Here is a 15,257-nt window from a genome sequence, read left to right as displayed (position 1 = left end):
TAAAAGTGCTGCTTGCAGCAAAATGAAGCCATCCTTTTCTAATACAGTGAGACAGTAAGTGATCCCATTATGATTCATTTCAAATTTGAGGTTTTCTCCAGTTTATTCAGTTGGTTAAGAGTAAAGTGATAGGTGGTCGGGCATGGTGGCTCAAGCCTGTAATCCCAGCACTTTGGGAGGCCGAGACGGGTGGATCACGAGGTCAGGAGATCGAGACCATCCTGGCTAACACGGTGAAACCACGTCTCTACTAAAAAAATACAAAAAACTAGCTGGGCGTGGTGGCGGGCGCCTGTAGTCCTAGCTACTTGGGAGGCTGAGGCAGGAGAATGGCTTGAACCCGGGAGGCAGAGCTTGCAGTGAGCTGAGATCCAGCCACTGCACTCCAGCTTGGGTGACTGAGTGAGACTCCGTCTCAAAAAAAAAAAAAAAAAAGAAAGAATAAAGTGATAGTTGCAAATAACATCATTATAGGAAGACTACCACCTAGCTCAAAAGTAGTCAAATGAAAGACATTGTTCCCATTTTCACCTGCCCTCTATGCTCTCAGCTTTAGTATTAATAAGATTTGAGGTTAATTAATCCTGGAATCAGGAAATAAAACCATAAGTTATGAAAATCCAACAGTTTTTTATTTCAAGAGATTTTGCTTCATCCTTGTGCATCTATTTGAATGTGTGGGCATGCCTAGGAATGCCTGCTTTTAGTGAAATGGGTGGGTATGAGATGTATTGATTGGGTTCTTCCTGTCATTGACTCTGTAACGAACCTGTCACTTCTCCAAGAAGTGAATCATGTGGACAGGGTGCATTGCATTTCATTGGTTTCTTTTCTTTCTTTCTTTTTCCTTCATCCAGAGCATTCATAACTGAGGCACATTTGCCTTTTGCAACTAAGCTGTACTGAATTCCAAAGCCATAGAAATATCCATTTTAACCTGGAAAGTCCGTTTCTTTGCTAATCCAGAAGATTTTTTAACATGAACAAGATCCTCTCAAGCACTCTTTGCTTTGGACTCCTAACTTTGTCATCTGTGTTGATCTTTTTACAATGTGTGCATGGACGGCCATATCTTACCCAAGGTACGTGCACATCAATTTAAAATCCTGCAGGTGAGGAAATAATTCTTCTATTTCCATTTGAACAACTTTGATTTTTCTGCCATTGTTGAAATAATGTTTTAAGAAATAAATATTAGTTAACAGCCAAACCTCCCTTAAGTAGTTGCTGGTCAAAATTAAATGTCATTTCAATGCTGTTCTTTTCAAGTAGATTAATTTTACCCAAATTAATTTTATCCAATATTGCACTAAATTCACTTCAACTATACTTTAAATATTGGGGTGCTTGTTTCTCATTTGTAGTCCATGACCAAAGATTGGGAATGTATCAATAGTATTATATTCTTCATATTTCAAAACTCTATCTTGGGGAAAGGAAAAGGAGATTTTCATCTTACAAGACTATTAGTAAGTTCTTTCTGAAAAGAGAGTACAACAAAGAAAAATACATCAAGATAGAAACTTGTATTTGCAGAGATTTGCAGAAAATAAAGCATTGGGGGAAATCATAGCAGTTTCAGGAGGGCAATGCTAACACCTACATTGCACATTTTTTATCACATTTCCAACATACTTAGGATACTTATGTTAAATGAAATAATTCCATCTATGACAGCTAGAAAATATACACCATGGTAAAATTAGTAAAAATAAGTTTCTGCTCCCTAATATTATAATATATATAATTTTTTATTATAAAATTTTTCGGTGCTATCTATAGAAAAAGGCTAGCTCTTAAACTGAGAATTCATAGAGTGAGATGTTTAGTGGTGATTTTATTAGGCAAACAACCATAACCTCATTGAAATTTTAATACATTTCTTTATGTTTCCAAAATAGTGACTTAAAGTAATGTTCTCTAATATCTTTTCCAGCCTGAAATTCTTGCTGTTTCTCTCAGCTAACTGACTTTCTTGTCAGGAAGAGGAAGATAACCTTTTACTCTCAGCTTACTTAAGGGGAACTAAGACAGAATGTAATAAATTTTGTTTACATGACATTAGATTGAGAAAAGAGATCAAGTTTCCAATTTCTGAATCTAATTGCATTTTACTGGACCTTGTGACCTCAGTCAATAAAAAGTAGAGTAGTTCTGTTGGCAGAGGAAATAAAATTGCATAATCCCTTATTATTTATTTATGAGGATCTTACCCATTGAAAAACAAGTAGTCTCAGGGACCTAAATACAAGCCTGGGAATCAAAGATTCTGGATTTTATCCATGACACTCACATTCTGTCTTTGGCCAGCCACAATCATTGCATTTGGTTGGTCTCCATTGCTCTTTCTAGGAAATAATGAAATTTCCAATGTTTCTAACATAATGTAAACATGAGAGGAAAAATGTGGTTATTTGCTGAAGACTTTGCAAAATTAGGATTAGGTAACTGTAATTTCTAATTTCATGTGTATATGAAATAGAGAAAAATCTGCCTCTAAAGCATTTGCTAGATTACAGTTAAATAACACCTCTGACCTCAAAATGCCACACAGTTATATGCATATATTACTGGCAGCACAGTGGAACTATTTCTCTCAGAGACCTCTTTGATCTCAGTTTTACCATATGTAAATAAGGAAGATTAAATTATTAATAAGGTTATTTTCTATCTAAATAGTCCACGATTAGAGTGAGCTCTTCTCCATGTATACATTTTTTAAATCCACTATTTGACTTATTTTAGTCTTTTAATATAATTTTAAAATAAGCATTTATCTGCTGACACAGACTACAAAGTTGGGGTTATCAGCTTTTTTCTGTGTGTTAGAACTCTCCAAGACAAATGGCACAATCCTCCCAGCTTACATCTGGTAGGGACCATATAAAAGTGCGCCTGAGGGAATGAGCCTGAAATTGGGCAAAGTGCCTAACACAAAGGAGGAAGAAAGAGTACCATGACCAAGAAGATCATGGGAAATTTATTTTTGGGAATATAATCGTTTCAGGAGTTTCCAGATTTCTTTCTGGTAAAATTTCTTGTCTCAATGCAGTAAAAACCTTCCCATGTAAATGGAAAGCAAAGAGACAACTAAATTTTTTAAGATTCAGTATCTCGAGTAGTAATGAATCACCATTTTCTGTGTAATATTTGCAAAAACACTCTCTCATGTTGGAGCAGCTTTGCTGTCTTTTGTGTCAAATGTATGTCTACACTCAGATATTTTATATTCAAATATTTCCTTTATTAATATTAACTCTGTTCAAAGATAGAAACATTAGGAACATAATTTTTTGTTTTAAAGCTATATCTGTTTTAAAACTAAGTATGAAAACAAAAACCAAAAGACTTATTTTCTATTGCTTTTTTTTTTTTTAGCCAATATCTTAATTTCAGAAATCAACTTTTTAAAATTCCTTGAGAAAAGTTTTTCTTCAGAGACTAACATAAAAGAAGTTTTTTTTCTTAAGAGATAGTGATGAGGAATTTCTGAGGACAAAGAGTTATAGAGGTATAATTATTGGAAGCAAAACTAATAAAGCAAATCTATCAGTTTTGTTTTTCAAAAAATGTTTCACTTAACTACGCAGAGGAATGGACTGTGAATTAAGGGGAAAAAAACTTTAGATCCATACTCTTCTAGTTAGATTACTCTTAGTCACATACATTTTCTAAATTGAAGGTAATGAATCTGCTTCTCTTATCATAGTTGTCTTTCTGAAACAAGTAATTATTATTATCTGGCTCTGAAATATACCATCTTTTTTTCAATGAAAACATTTTAAAGATTACAATTTAACATTTTAATGAATGATTAAAATAAAAATTACATTATTTCATAATAATGTCTTTCTTTTAAACTGAACTATCTCTGAGAGTCTTTGTATAATTGATGCTGAGCAAAATTTGATATTCTGTTGGTATTTTAAATACTCAAAAGAAAATTGTACCGGTAATTTTTATGTTTATGAAGCAAAGAAAATTGAAGAATTGAGCAACAATTAAGTGTCTTTGGTTAATGTAGAAAATTGTGATTCTGTCACCTACCCCAAATTATTCATTTTCTTCTTTTTAATTAGCCATTTAACTGTTTGAATTTATCAACTAACATTTTGTAGAGACAGGAAAGACAGGTGATTTTAAGAAATAGTCTAATCAACTTATAAGTCTTTTCTCTAGCTGAAACCATGTACTCATCTTAAACTTAAATCTTATTAATATTGATTCTACTCATACTCTAACAGTACAAGAAGGCAGCGAGAAGAAAAAATGATCTTACAGAAATTATGTGATAAAGGTTTGATTTTTCAGACCATTTCACTAAAGTTCATTGTAATACACTAATTATTATTTCAATTGAATTATTTGTCAATGGATATTTTGTTGAATCTTCATGTTTTATAGCTTGCTAGAAGTCTCTTGTCTCAATTTCTACTCCAGAATGAAGATAATTATAGTACTGAGACATTTAGGCAGCTGAGGAATGAATGACTGTGAAGTAAATTGACAAAGATGAAAAGATGTCAATACGGAAGAGGTTGACACCATCCTAGCTCTGCCACAATCTTCCTTGGATGTTTTAAAGGAAATTCATGGAACATGAACTGGCTTATACATAAATGTGTATATCAAATAAAATCACAAAATAAAATGTTATTTTTTCTTTTGAAAACTACTTTTAGTTTATACTTATGTTAAATAAAATAGTAGAACATTCTAGAAACAGAGATTAAAAAGAAGAAAGTAAAATTCACCTCCAATTCTCCTACTCAGAAGTAATCACAGGAAAAACTGCAGGGTGCAACCCTCCAGGTATATGCATGTATTCTCTCTCTTTCTGTGTCTGTCTCTTTTTGTCCATATTCATTCAATATATATTCAATACTTTTTTAAATGACCCATCCCTTTGGATCATACACTCTCTCTACATTTCTTTTGTTGTTAAATATACAAATTGATAGTTGCCTGTAAGACCAATTTAATTAGAAATATTTTCAGTGACTCAGATTGAAAATGGTGGTTTTTGATCATTACAGGAAATGAAATACTTCCAGATAAAAATTATCCAAATCATGAGAAACTGTTCCTGGCTCTACTGAATAAAAATTTTGATTTCCAAAGACCTTTCAACACTGGTGAGTTAAGGATAAAGTCAAGCTCTATTTATTAAAAAATAACAGAATCTATTTTGTCTTGAGACTTGCTTTTTCTAAGTGTTAATTGATATTAAATGAAATAATTACTCCTTTGTATGTTACACTAAAGATCTAAGTGATTTTTTTTTGTTTTATATTTATGTTAAATCCATGGAGTTATTAACAAATATTAAAAGCCTATTTTGGTCAATTCGAGGGTGCTAATGAGATTGGTAACCATATAGTAAAAAAAAATGGTTACCTTTATTCATGTTTTCTTCTCATCTGTGCAATTCTACACTAGTACCACCAGTATTTTCTTTTATTAAATGTTTCAAAAATGTTATATTTATAAGTTTCTTCTAGAAATTTCACAAATTAACTGCAGCTTTGTTGTAGTTAATTTAGCATTATTTTAATCAAAATCTTTCAATTTTAGGATATGATTGGAGTACAGATGATGAATGAAAATTTAGGCTACACCAATTGAGATTATTTTATTTGAAGAACAGGATAATCTGACTTACAAATATCCATCAGATTGTCTTCCAAGAAATGACTAAGATTTTGTCAGAAATTTAGCAAGTCTAGCCTAAGAGAAAACGTGACCAAATGATACTGTGCTACTCTGCCATACAACATCTGAAGTAGTCTAAAAATGTCTGTATTTATATAACAAAATGCCAGTTAAAAGAATAACTTAATAAATACTTTTAAAATTCTGGATTTTTAAACCAAAAGTAATATATTCCTATTGAAAAATAAGTGAAATTTATAAAAACAAAAAATTTGTACCCAAATTTTAAGACCTGGAGCAAGTTAGCATTAGTATTTTGGAGAATTTTCTTCTTGATTGAATTATGCATAGGATACATGGCCTGCTTTTCTTCTTCCCATTTAATGTTTTATGAGAATTTCCACATGCCAGCAAAAATGGTTTATTTCTAAATCATAGGTCATGTTAGAACTATGGTCTACTTTAGAAAAACTTTGTACTTATTGTTGAAAGTTAGATATTTCAGATGTCATAACTGATTGCATTTCAATACTATGGGCATTGAAAAAATATACTGGAGATTTTGTATTAGGAATGGGTGGATGATGTCAAATCATACGAAAAAGACATGTGCTTTCTACATAAGATCCTAAACGTGTGTACTGAAGCAAATTAAATATCACTTGCGATATACGTTTTTTCATATGACAAATGTGTCTTGCAGATCTAGCATTGCCTAACAAGCTGGAAGAACTTAACCAGGTGAGAATGTGAAATACTTAAATGATCAATTTTAATAACAATTATAAGGAAATTTCTTCTTGGCACAATGTTTTTTTAAAAGAAATTATTAATACTACAATGTAAAACTTCTATTCCTGCTAAACAAAGGGTGAAGCTATTTTACAGGAAAAGAAAAATCAAATTATACTAACACAAAACAAAAGAAAACTAGGGCTGAAGTGATCTTTCTATATAATGTCTAGAAATCTGGATTCTAATTTTAGCTTTGCAATTACCAAACTGTGAAACCTGGGGCAAACAAACTCTCTAGACTGAAATCTCCTCCTCTGTAAAATGGGAGGCTATAAATAGACGGATGTTTTTTGAAGTTATTGTTTTTAAACAGTGGGAATCTTTTCTCCCCCAAATGTTGTGTTTTTCCAGCAAATGAAACATGTAAAAGCAGAGCTGTTTGGCTTGAAGCAGCTGGTTTGAAGAGCCTGAAGTGCTGCCCTCTTAATGGGGGCCCCTAGTAACACTATTTTCTCTGTGCAATTCCATTACTCTGCAAACCGTATGGCCATTTGGGAGAGAGAATTATTCTCATCATTCTCTTCTGAGTAGCACCAACATGGAGATAAACAGTGGTTCAGGCTGAACCCTACTTTTGTAGTTAGTTCTTCAGGGCTTAAGGAAATTAATAACCTTGTTAAAAATTAAAATAAGTAGAATTCTAGATCGAAATTTTAGGGCCTCAAAATACTTTTTCCTTCCAACTAGAAAAGACAAAAAATTCAGGAAATCCAAGCATCGATGTAATAATTTGTAGCTCCTTAAAAAGACCTGCTCATTATAGGTGACACAAAATAAAATCCAAGTACACAGGCTGTATTTACAGGTTCCCCATTAACAAACAGAGGTGACTTCCTTTTGCCCAAAACCTATTTCTTTCTGATCTTTTGTTGAGTCATGTACCTTTCCTAGTCAGCCCCTAAATGAACGTTCCGTTTTTCTTCTCTCTTTTTTGTTTTTTTTCTTCCTTTATTTCCGTTTCGTTTTTCTCTCTTCCTTTCTTTTGTCCATTTTTTCTCCTTTTTTCTTTCTTTCATCTTTCCTCTTCTTCAATAAAGAGCAGCTTTTGTTTTTGAGATGGAGTCTTGCTCTGTTGCCCAGGCTGGAGTACAGTGGTGCGACCTCAGCTCATTGCAACCTCTACCTCCTGGGTTCACACCATTCTCCTGCCTTAGCCTCCCAAGCAGCTGGAACTACAGGCACCCGCTACTACGCCCGGCTAAGTTTTTGTATTTTTTGTAGAGGCGGAGTTTCACTGTGTTAGCCATGGTGGTCTCGATCTCCTGACCTTGTGACTTGCCTACCTCAGCCTCCCAAAGTGCTGGGATTACAAGCATGAGCCACCACGCCTGGCCAACAGCATGGCTTTATAGAAGACGAATTAATTATCATTTTACAGTTTTATCAGCTGGAAAAGCTAAAAGAACAGCTAGTGGAGAAGGATTCTGAGATGTCCTATGCTATAGATGGTCTATTCTCTTCTCATCCTAGCAAACGAGATAAGCTTTTATTTCAAGGTTTTAAGATTGACTTCCAAAAGATGATTTTTGCAGTTATTTCTGAGAGGAAGATGATTCAGTTGGCATTTCTTAGTCTTATGGTGGTGATCAATAAAAAGGTTCATATTAAAAAAAATATATTCCGATAAAAGTGTTACCATATAAATGTATTTGAGCTTTCTGGTATTTACAACAGGGGGCAAGTTCACACTTCTCAGGTTTAAATAAAATAGGTCCTTATTGTATAAACTCTGGCTTACCCTTGCTATTTTGGCTTAAACACTGAAGCAGCAAAGACCACAAATAGAAATAATCCATTTTAAATCAATTTGAAATTTCACAGAATCTATTCTGACATAAAAGGAAACTTCATTGCTGTAACACTTGTTCCAAGGTTCGATTCATAGCATTTTATTTTAGAAATATTACTTTTTTGGATTATGCTTTTGGATAATTTTTCCTAGGAAGTTATTGTTTCTTACTGCCTTTGATTTTATTTTTGAAAAAAATACTGTATTACTGTTTCTTTATTCATGTAGTGATGAGAGATTTCCTAAGGCATATTTATTCTTACTTGTCCCCTATACCAGATTTGTTTTTAACTTCCGTAAAATCATATTTTCACAATATTACTAAGGGAAGAAGGTGGACCAGTGTTAAGCCCTGAACATATACCAGACATTTTATATTTTAATGTCTCAAAATATAGTTATTAAGCATTCAGACTCTAGAGCTAGACTGCCTGGGTTCAAATTTTAACTTTGACTACTATGCAACCGTGGAGAGTTATCTAATTTCTTCTGCCTCATTTTCTTTGCCTAAAAATGCGGATAATGATAATAATTTTCATGGGATTTTTGAGAGGAGTACATGAGTTAATTTAATTTAAAATAATTCCTGGTATGTAGTAAGTACTATGTAAGCTTAACTTAAAAAAATTATTTCAATCATTATTACTACAATTATTTTCTACACAAATCCCATACGATGGCTATTAATATGACTTTTTTATAGATGAGAAAACTGCATCTCAGAGGGGTTAAATTTCATGCTGAAAATAACCCAACTGCTAAGTGACTTAGCTAGTAAGGCTGAAGGATAAAGTGGTAGAAGATGAAGTGGAGGGTAGGAGGGAGGGAATTTAGTGACTTTTTTTTTTTTGAGACAGAGTTTCATTGCCCAGGCTGGAGTGCAATGGCAGATCTCGGCTCACTGCAAACCTCTGCCTCTGGGGTTTAAGCAATTCTCCTGCCTCAGCTTCCCAAGTAGCTGGGATTACTGGTATGCACCATCACACCCGGCTAATTTTTGTATCTTTAGTAGAGATGGGTTTCACCGTATTGGTCAGGCTGGTACGATTCGGGACGTATTTTGAATAAAAGTCAACCAATTTTGCTGAAGAATTACACACGAAGTATAAAAAATAAGCAGGTGTCAAAAATTACTCCAAGGTTTTTATTTTGAGCAACTAGGAACAAAGGACAGTTTCTGTTTATTGAGCCAAGGATAACTGGAGGAGAAGAACGTACAAGAGAAAGGTTGAAATAGAGATTTGTTGGACCTTTCCTGAATTAGTATAGCTTAGGCTATTATATGTTAACAGTTTTAATCTAAATCTCAGAGACATGGTGTAATAAAGTCGGGAATCAAGTTCAATGCTTGTAGCACAGCACCGCTCTATTCTGTAGCCCTGTCATCTAGAATGTTGATACAGCTTAACTGCCTCCAACATTGCAAAACAGAAGAGGATAAAGGATACATCCCAGCTTTCAATCGCCGCAGTTCAGAAGGGGCACACATCATTTCTACTGAAGTCCATTGGCGGGGATTAGTCACAGACTACCACCAACATAAGGCAAGGAAGGTTAGTAAACATAAGGAAGTGTTTATAGTACTTGGTGAGCACTGCCTCTATCAGAGTCTATCCTTTGATCTCTTCTTAAAAACATAGACTATTCTCAACTCATTCTCATTAGAGACAACGCCAAGTCTCTTCTAGTAACTGCACTCAGCACAAAGAACAGGCTTTGCAGGATATATTTACTAGTCTTCATCAGATATAATGTGGCCACTCTTTTGTCTTGAGACAGAGTGTCACTGTGTAGCCCAGGCTGGAGTGCAGTGGTACGATCTTGGCTCACTGCAACCTCTGCCTCCCAGGTTCCAGCTATTCTCCTGCCTCAGCCTCCCGAGTAGATGGGACTACAGGTGCCGCCACCAAGACTGGCTAGTTTTTTGAATTTTTAGTAGAGATGGGGGTTTCATCATGTTGGCCAGGCTGGTCTCAAACTCCTGACCTCAGGTGATCCACCTGCCTTGGCTTCTTAAAGTGCTGTGATTACATGCATGGGGTACCATGCCACACGCCTTTTTTTTTTTTTTTTTTTTTTTTTTTTTTTTTTTTTTTTTTTTTGAGATGGAGTTTTGCTCTTGTTGCCCAGGCTGGAGTGCAATGGCACACAACCGTGGCTCACTGCAACCTTCGCCTTTCCAGTTCAAACGATTCTCCTGCCTCAGCCTCCCAAGTAGCTGGGATAATAGGCATGCGCCACCATGCTCAGCTAATTTTTTGTATTTTTAATAGAGACAGGTTTCACCGTGTTGGCCAGGCTGATCTCAAACTCCTGACCTCAGGTGATCCACCGGCTTCTGCCTCCCAAAGTGCTGGGATTACAGGTGTGAGCCACCACGCCCAGCCAAGCTACTCTGCATTCACAGACCTATTAACTGAAGAGTGGAGTTATTATTCACCCCATACAAATCCAACAGTTAGCAGAGGACCAGGGAAAGGATAATTGCAATCAACGGCAACCTGAACATACTGCCTGCCAATTTGCTCTTTTCCAGCCTTTCTTCTAGGAGCTCTAGGCACATGGTCTGAATCCCAAGCTGTTGCAGATGCCAGTTTTACCATTTATTTTGTCATTTAATAAAATAACTCTTAATTTTTCAAACCTATGATATCAGTTTCCGTGTCTGCCATTAATGAGTTGCTGATACTGTGTCCGATTTTAGGTATGTTTTAGAGTAGCACCCTCACTTCACGTTATCAAAATATATATTGGGATATGCTAAGCAAGCTAACAAAACAGCCTTTAAATCTCAGTGCTGCATCTTTCTATAATTTTGATCGAGTTTACATGAAGTCTTACATATGCTGATCATTTTTGCTTCGCTTCATGCATACACTATGTGGAAGCAGGTAAATATGCTTTTAACTGCCAGAGCTATGCATATGATCCCAATTTAACTTAATGGGGATGTGGGATCCCTAGGAAATATAGAGAAGTTTTAGGAATAGTTGAAGAGGTGTATTCCTACCACATATTTTGGGTTTGTTATGCCATAGATAATAAAATCTTCCAGTAGTAAATTGAGTAGGAGATTAAATGTATGTATGAATTTGAAGTTAGTGAATATGAATTTATATCTCCAATCAGCCCAGATTAAAGATACACATTTGACAGTTATCCGCATAAAAATATTGTTTGGCATTGTGAAGAGACCATCTAGGGAGTGACTCCAAATATAAAGAAAAGGTATCTAAAGACTGAGGCCCAGATCATTCTAAGGGCAGAAACTGAGCAGATGAGGCAGAATCAACAAAAGAGGCTGAGTAGGAATAGGTACAAGGAAGGAGGCAAGAAAGCAACATCCAGAAGTCAAGTAAAAAAACTGTTTCTGATCAAGACTCTATCTCAAAACAAACAAACAAACAAACAAAAAACACACTGTTTCCAGGAAAAAAGAGTTCAAGTCTATCCAAAGCTGTTGTTACCAAAACACCAGGGGTTCAGTCTAGGTCCTGCAGCTCACTCACTGCACAGAAAGCTGATCACTGAGACGAGTATTGCCAAGGAAGAAGGCTTTAATCGGGTGCTGCAGCCAAGGAGATAGAAGCTCAGTGTCAAATCTATCTCTCTAACTCACTAAAACTAGGGTTTATATAGCAGGGAGGAAATGTAACTATGTGTGAGAAAGGCAAGGAAGCAATCATGATGAATGAGGGGTCCAATATCTCATTGTCTGGATGTGGTGATCTCCTGAATTTCAGTTCTTTGATACTTTAAAAAAAAAAAAAAAAAATACAGAGTCTTGTCTGTCACCAGGCTGGAGTGCAGTGGTGTGATCTCTGCTCACTGCAACCTCTGCCTCCCGTGTTCAAGTGATTCTCCTGCCTCAGCCACCCAAGTAGCTGGGACTACAGGCATGCGGCCACCACCCCCAGCTAATTTTTGTATTTTTAGTAGAGACGGGATTTCACCATGTTGGTCAGAATGGTCTCGATTTCCTGACCTCCTATCTGCCCACCAAGGCCTGCCAAAGTGCTGGGATTACAGGTGTGAGCCAATGCACCCGGCCCTTTGACACTTTGTTTGAGAGGCCTAAAGGTCATTTCCTGAGGAAGAAACTCAGCTAAAACAAATACAAGCTTTAAGCTTTAACAGCAGAAGTGTCAATTTCTGATTATCCAAAAACAACTGTCTATGGGACTATTGGGCTGGTTTCACTATGATAGATCCAGTAAAATGAGGACTGAGAACTTCCAGTTGAATTCAGTGGAGGAAAGGTCATTAATGGCCTTGCCAAGGATTGTTTGGTGAACTTTTTGTTAAAGAAAACATGACTATAGAACTGGAACCACTGATAATAGAAAATTATCTTAAAGAATTTTGTGCTAAGGAATAGAAAAAAAATTGGTACATCAGCTAGAATGATTTGAAAGCATCCAAAAAAAAAAAAAAAAAAAAACCCTTTTGTTTATTTTTAAGCGAGTAGATATTGCAACATGTTTGTAGGCCAGGTACCAGTGGCTCACACTTGCAATCCCACTACTTTGGGAGGCCAAGGCAGGAGAATCACTTGTGCCTAGTCATTTGAGACCAGCTTGGCCAATATAGGGAGGCTGTGTCTCTACAAAAACATTAAAAAATTAGCCTGATGTGGTGACCCACGCTAGTAGTCCCAGATACTCTTGAGATTGAGACTGGAGGGTCCCTTGAGCCCAGGATTTCAAGGTTACAGTGAGCTATGGTTGTGCCACTGCACTCCAGCTTGGGTGACAAAGCTGAACCTAACCCACATTATACATGAAGTGTTCTAATGTTGCCATAACTAGAGACTAACCACTGTGAATAACAACATATGAAGATGAAATAGACCCAGAAATCCAGCTTAAGAAAGTAAAAACTTACGCTTACTGTGAAATATTGTACCTTTCTTTAATCTTTTAATATATTGTTGATAGAGATCTGCTACAAATACAGCTATCCAACTCCTAGCATCATGCTAAAAACAGAGAATACAAGAGTTAACAAGACAGCCATTAAGTGACACCAGAAAGTTGGCTGGGGTTTTACTTTATGTAAATGATAACTGGTGCACGCTATAAACATTGGGGAATTGGCTCTACCACCAATATGACTCATGACAGTTCCCTTTGACCACATCCAAAAAGTTCTCCAAACTATATTCCATTGTATATTTAATCGAACTGTTCATGTGGTATAAGTCTTGGCTAAGTGTAAGTTTATGTTCTTCTGCCAGACTCAGATATTCAAAGGCATCTGAAAGGACAGAAAGAACAGTGATGATAACTTTCCAAAGCCTACTATAAGAAGAAGATTGGCCAGGCATGGTGGCATGCACCTGTAGTCCCAGCTACTCAGGAGGCTGAGGTTAGAGAATCACTTGAGGCTGTAGCACTCTATAATCATGTCTATGAATAGCCACTGTGGTCCAGGCTGGGGAACATAGTGAGAAGCCTCATCCGAAAAAAAAAAAAAACTGAAAAAAAGAAGGTTAGATTAGTGGGTGAGGGGCCTCACTTCAATGTCTGAAAATAGACTTCTGCTTTCGCAGGGTTTGAATGTGGCTTCTAAGGGAAACTGTGGCTCTTGAAGAAATGAAAAATAGGCTCTGAGTGATATCATAACACTCTGTTTACATGTGGTGATAAGCACAGGGGCTACAGTGTATTTGGGGAGGAAAACCTGGGCAAGCAGATAGAAATTTATCATTCATTTCAATGAGGGATTATATCTTTTCCAACTCTTTTTCACTGTAAATACTGCTGATCAGCAATGAATCAAAGACCCTTCTCCCAAGGGACTCAGTTTTATAAGCTCTTTAAGTAAAAGGAAATTAGAGAAGCTGATAATTAGCCAGATGCAGCTACTCTAAGTCAAGTGATCGGTAACAACCTACAGAAGATTTAAAATGATTCACTTATATATTTGAAGACTGAAATGCCAATATATTTGGTTTGATTTCTCTGAAGAATCATTTTATGATCAGAATGGGAAGGCTAAATGTGATGATAAATGAAGTTAGTTAAACATCATTTTATGGTCTGCAAAGTGACCTTCAAGCTGTCTTCCTTCCTCTTCACTCAATAAATAGACTGTCATTAGCACTGCTCTTTTACTTATGTGACTTTCTTTTTGGTATTTCAGTTACCTCAAGTGTAAAATAGAGGGATGAATCTCATAGGGCAGTCTATTGAATTCTCTAGACTGTATTATATGTATTATAATGTATAACAGTGCTGTCCAGTAGAATTTTCTGTGATGGGAACATTCTCTAGTTTGTACTGCCCATTATGGTAGTCACTGGCTACAAGTGCTACTGAGTACTTGAAACGTGACTAGTATCATGGAGATGCTGAATTTTTAATTTATTTAATTGTAATTAACTTAAAGATCCACATGAGGCTAGTAGCTACCACATTGACTGTCTCTTTTAAAAACTTCACTCTCTCATCGAGGCACACATAAGCTATTAATTCAAGAGAAAGTTTTATCAAATATTCTTCTAATAAAAAATGTATTTTTTTTTTCTTCTTTAGCTTGCTTTTGGGAATACTGTGTTTAAAGCTTTTTCTCAGGATGCAAAGAAAGATAAGAATATCAGGAAAAGATATGTATCTTCCCACTCTACTGTTTAAAATTGTAGCTGTTTCAATCACAAAGAAACTGGCATTTATTCTGTGTATGATGTTTTCACCTTGTTCTTATTACTAAGTCAACTGTAATAAGCTTAAGGTTTATGTTGTGAATAATCACTAATCAGTTGCACTTTTGAATGGCATGTCCTTATCAAAATGGGTTTGTAGAGCTAGAGTTGAAAATGCCATATCTATTGTATGCTTTCCATAAATTCATTGCTTATGTAAAGTTTTGTCCCGTTGTGACTATGCTGAACTATTAATTAAAACATTTTGAAAAGCATCTTGGAAGGTTAAATTATATTGTCTCATGTTACATGGCAAATATGCATTATTGTTCTTTCTCATTTTTATGATTGTGTTGGCCACCTCTCTTTTCTATTAAT

The 15,257-nt window shown here is 35.6% G+C and overlaps 1 protein-coding gene across 1 annotated transcript; it reads left to right on the top strand.

Moving 5' to 3' along the window:
- The first annotated feature begins 890 nt into the window (after nt 1–890).
- UTS2B (urotensin 2B) lies at nt 891–14,871 on the top strand. Its single transcript, XM_017873370.1, has 4 exons — nt 891–1,082; nt 5,037–5,135; nt 6,356–6,393; nt 14,773–14,871. Exons 1-4 carry the CDS (start codon nt 980–982, stop codon nt 14,869–14,871), a joined length of 339 nt encoding a protein of 112 aa, XP_017728859.1. The 5' UTR covers nt 891–979.
- The last annotated feature ends 386 nt before the right edge of the window (nt 14,872–15,257 follow it).

Source organism: Rhinopithecus bieti, unplaced genomic scaffold, assembly GCF_001698545.2.
Source record: "Rhinopithecus bieti isolate Rb0 unplaced genomic scaffold, ASM169854v2 scaffold_5626, whole genome shotgun sequence".
Taxonomy (NCBI): Eukaryota; Metazoa; Chordata; class Mammalia; order Primates; family Cercopithecidae; genus Rhinopithecus; species Rhinopithecus bieti.
Note: the sequence above shows the minus strand (reverse complement) of the source record. Positions and strands in the feature narration are given on the sequence as shown.

Bases quoted from the DNA above. Each gene is read 5' to 3' on its own strand.
- UTS2B (XM_017873370.1), top strand. From the start codon at position 980: ATGAACAAGATCCTCTCAAGCACTCTTTGCTTTGGACTCCTAACTTTG. The intron at 1,083-5,036 runs GTACGTGCACAT...TGATCATTACAG, and splicing joins ACGGCCATATCTTACCCAAG to GAAATGAAATACTTCCAGAT. The intron at 5,136-6,355 runs GTGAGTTAAGGA...TGTGTCTTGCAG, and splicing joins CCAAAGACCTTTCAACACTG to ATCTAGCATTGCCTAACAAG.